The sequence below is a fragment of the Brachyhypopomus gauderio genome, unplaced genomic scaffold (assembly GCF_052324685.1).
Source record: "Brachyhypopomus gauderio isolate BG-103 unplaced genomic scaffold, BGAUD_0.2 sc213, whole genome shotgun sequence".
NCBI lineage: Eukaryota > Metazoa > Chordata > Actinopteri > Gymnotiformes > Hypopomidae > Brachyhypopomus > Brachyhypopomus gauderio.
Window position 1 is genome coordinate 175,909 of NW_027507034.1, and position 2,500 is coordinate 178,408.

A 2,500-nucleotide genomic window follows, 5' to 3' on the forward strand; every position below is an offset into this window, starting at 1 on the left:
TTCAAAGGCCTGCAAGGCCTGTGTGTGTGTGTGTGTGTGTGTGTGTGTGTGTGTGTGTGTGTGTGTGTGTGTGTGTGTGTGTGTGTACATGCTCGCTCCATTCCGCACACTATTGTGAGCTGACAGGAAAGTTCTAGAAACTGATTGAATTTGTCACATGTCTGTTTTCATCTGACGAGCTGGTGAGCAGCCTTGTCTGGTGGTGCCAGCGTGGTGTCACCTGGGTGGTGGGTGAGGGCTGACGGTTCTCACCCCCGCCGTATGCTGGGGCCATCTGCTGTGTACCTCAGGGCTCGACTCCGCTCACCACAGTGCAGCTTTAACGCCAGCTCTGCTATAAATAAAGTTAAACCCCCGTTTGGCTCATCCTCCGTCGTTGTGGCGTGTCCTGTGTTCAGCTGCTGGTCAAGGTGACAGATGTTCCGGACCTTTCTGCTGGAATCACCTGCTCCTTCGGGAACCTGACGGCACCTGCTCCTTCGGGAACCTGACGGAGGTGGAGGGGACGGTGGACGGCAACCACATCCTCTGTGTCTCCCCAGCTGCCAAAGACGTCCCTGTCATTCCTGTGGATCAAGGTACCCCCCTTGTTTCGTTCTGTCGGCCGCTGGCCCTCCTACACCAATTCTTCACTCACACGCGTTTATTCACCCATTCCGACTCCAGTTCATCCATTCTTCCCCCCTTAGATCCACTTTCCGCTTGCCCCGCCCCCTTCCCCCGCCCCTTCCTCCCGGGGGGGGGCGTGGCGTTTCCAGTGCCCTCTTGTAGCTGGTCCGTTAATAGGGCCTCTCAGCCTCTGTCCCCTCCTAATGGGCACTTCATGCGTGTACGCCCGGCGGTCTCACGCCCCCGGGCCTGTCATCGATCCTCCGGGCCGCACCTCTAATGAGGTCCCGCTGACCTCAGGTCAGGCGGCGGGCTGCAGGCGTGCTCCTAGCCGTGCTCACACCTATTACGCTCATGTTCACCTGCCCTTTGCCTGCGTGCGTTCAGCTCCAGGGAGCGCAGGCTGTTCTGGGATCAGGGCTTAGGTCGGTGCGCATGCAGCCTTCGAGTGGGATGGTAAAACTGATACCTCTGAACACAATTAGTGTGTAAACATGCACACTATAAATCTATACTGGCATCGGCTACCCCGTCTACACGTTTTACGAGGAAAACTAAGAATGATTTCTTTTTTTGGCCCAAGGCTCTGCTATAATTGAGTAATTATAATATGTGTAAGTAATAAAATATAACTAATATAAAATAAAGTAATATAAGCTAATATAACTCAGACCTCAACTGGCGAAATAAAGTTGGATGAGAACAAGATGTGGAACGTCTCCTGTAGCTGCTTCTCTTGTTGACAGCTTACATATGGCGCTCAAAAAAATGCTCCAATTGAGCGTAAGCTTGCTAATTGACAACGCCCCCCTTATGCTAAACCGCGATGCGTGGCAGATGGTTATGCCAGTCTGAGACAGCCGACGTCTGCAGTAATCCCCCACCGTCTCCAGGTAAATGACAGCTGTGTTTACCCACAGTCCTCCAGCCCCAGACCCGAACAACCCCGCCTCACTGCAGGATGAAGTGGCCAATCAGAGAGCCAGCTCGAGCAAATGTCACGACGACCTCATATTTCCCCCCTGCCTCTCTCTGCCGTGTCAGGCAGTATAGATCATTAAGTATCACCAGGGATCATTGATCATGTGTTGAATTAATGGCTAAAATGCCACACATACTGGAGTCCCAGCTGTGGCGGGTTTGACGGGCTCCAATCAGAGTTGTCGAATGGAGCTTTGGGAATAAACTTTAATCGGTGTGAGACAGAAGCTTCTGATGCATAATTAATTCTGCGTGACTAGACCGCCCTGCTGGACTTTAGGAGTTGAACGCGGAGCGGCTGGTGAGGGTTTGACGGGGCTGCGGTGACGTCCGCCCCCCACACGCCGTCCGCTAGCTGACCGGCTGTCCTGGGGGTGCACGGAGCCCGCCAGCGTCCCAGACAGAGGAGCTAGCCGATTGGTACACGTTAGCGCTGCTCTCCGCACAGCGCACACAAGCCTTGCCAAACCGGCCCTTCGGGGGGGGCGTTTTTAGTGTCAGATGGGTGGATGTCCTCCATCGCCACACCGCCAAGTAAAAGCAGGGATAAGCTGTTCATAGCCATCTCCTTTAGTTTGAGATGAATGACATGATCAAAAAGTACATTAATTATCCCTCTCTCTCTCTCTCCCTCTTTTTCTCTCCCCCTCTCTCTCTCTCGCTCCATCTCTCCATCAGACTGGTCCGGAGTGGAGCTCAGGTTGAACTCTAAGGAGACAGGTCAAATGCTGATTAGCACCGAGGTCAGGTTCTACAACTGCAGCACGCATCAACTGTGAGTACCTCCCTCTCTCTCTCTCTCTCTCTCCCTCTCTCCCTCCCTCACACACGGCCGCCGAGTCCGTCCGTGGGCCGTGGCACGAGCGTCACAGTGGCGGTGTCTGTCATGATACAGTGTTCCTGTAAGTCC

General features: G+C 54.0%; 1 protein-coding gene across 1 annotated transcript in view; it reads left to right on the top strand.

The window, feature by feature from the left end:
• Positions 1-2,500, top strand: part of LOC143502801 (plexin-A2-like) — a 45,706-nt gene that overhangs the window by 3,134 nt on the left and 40,072 nt on the right. The window contains exons 2-3 of the mRNA XM_076995516.1: positions 399-578; positions 2,269-2,365. Of these exons, the coding sequence (XP_076851631.1) occupies positions 399-578; positions 2,269-2,365 (277 nt within the window). The remainder of the gene's footprint in view (positions 1-398; positions 579-2,268; positions 2,366-2,500) is intronic.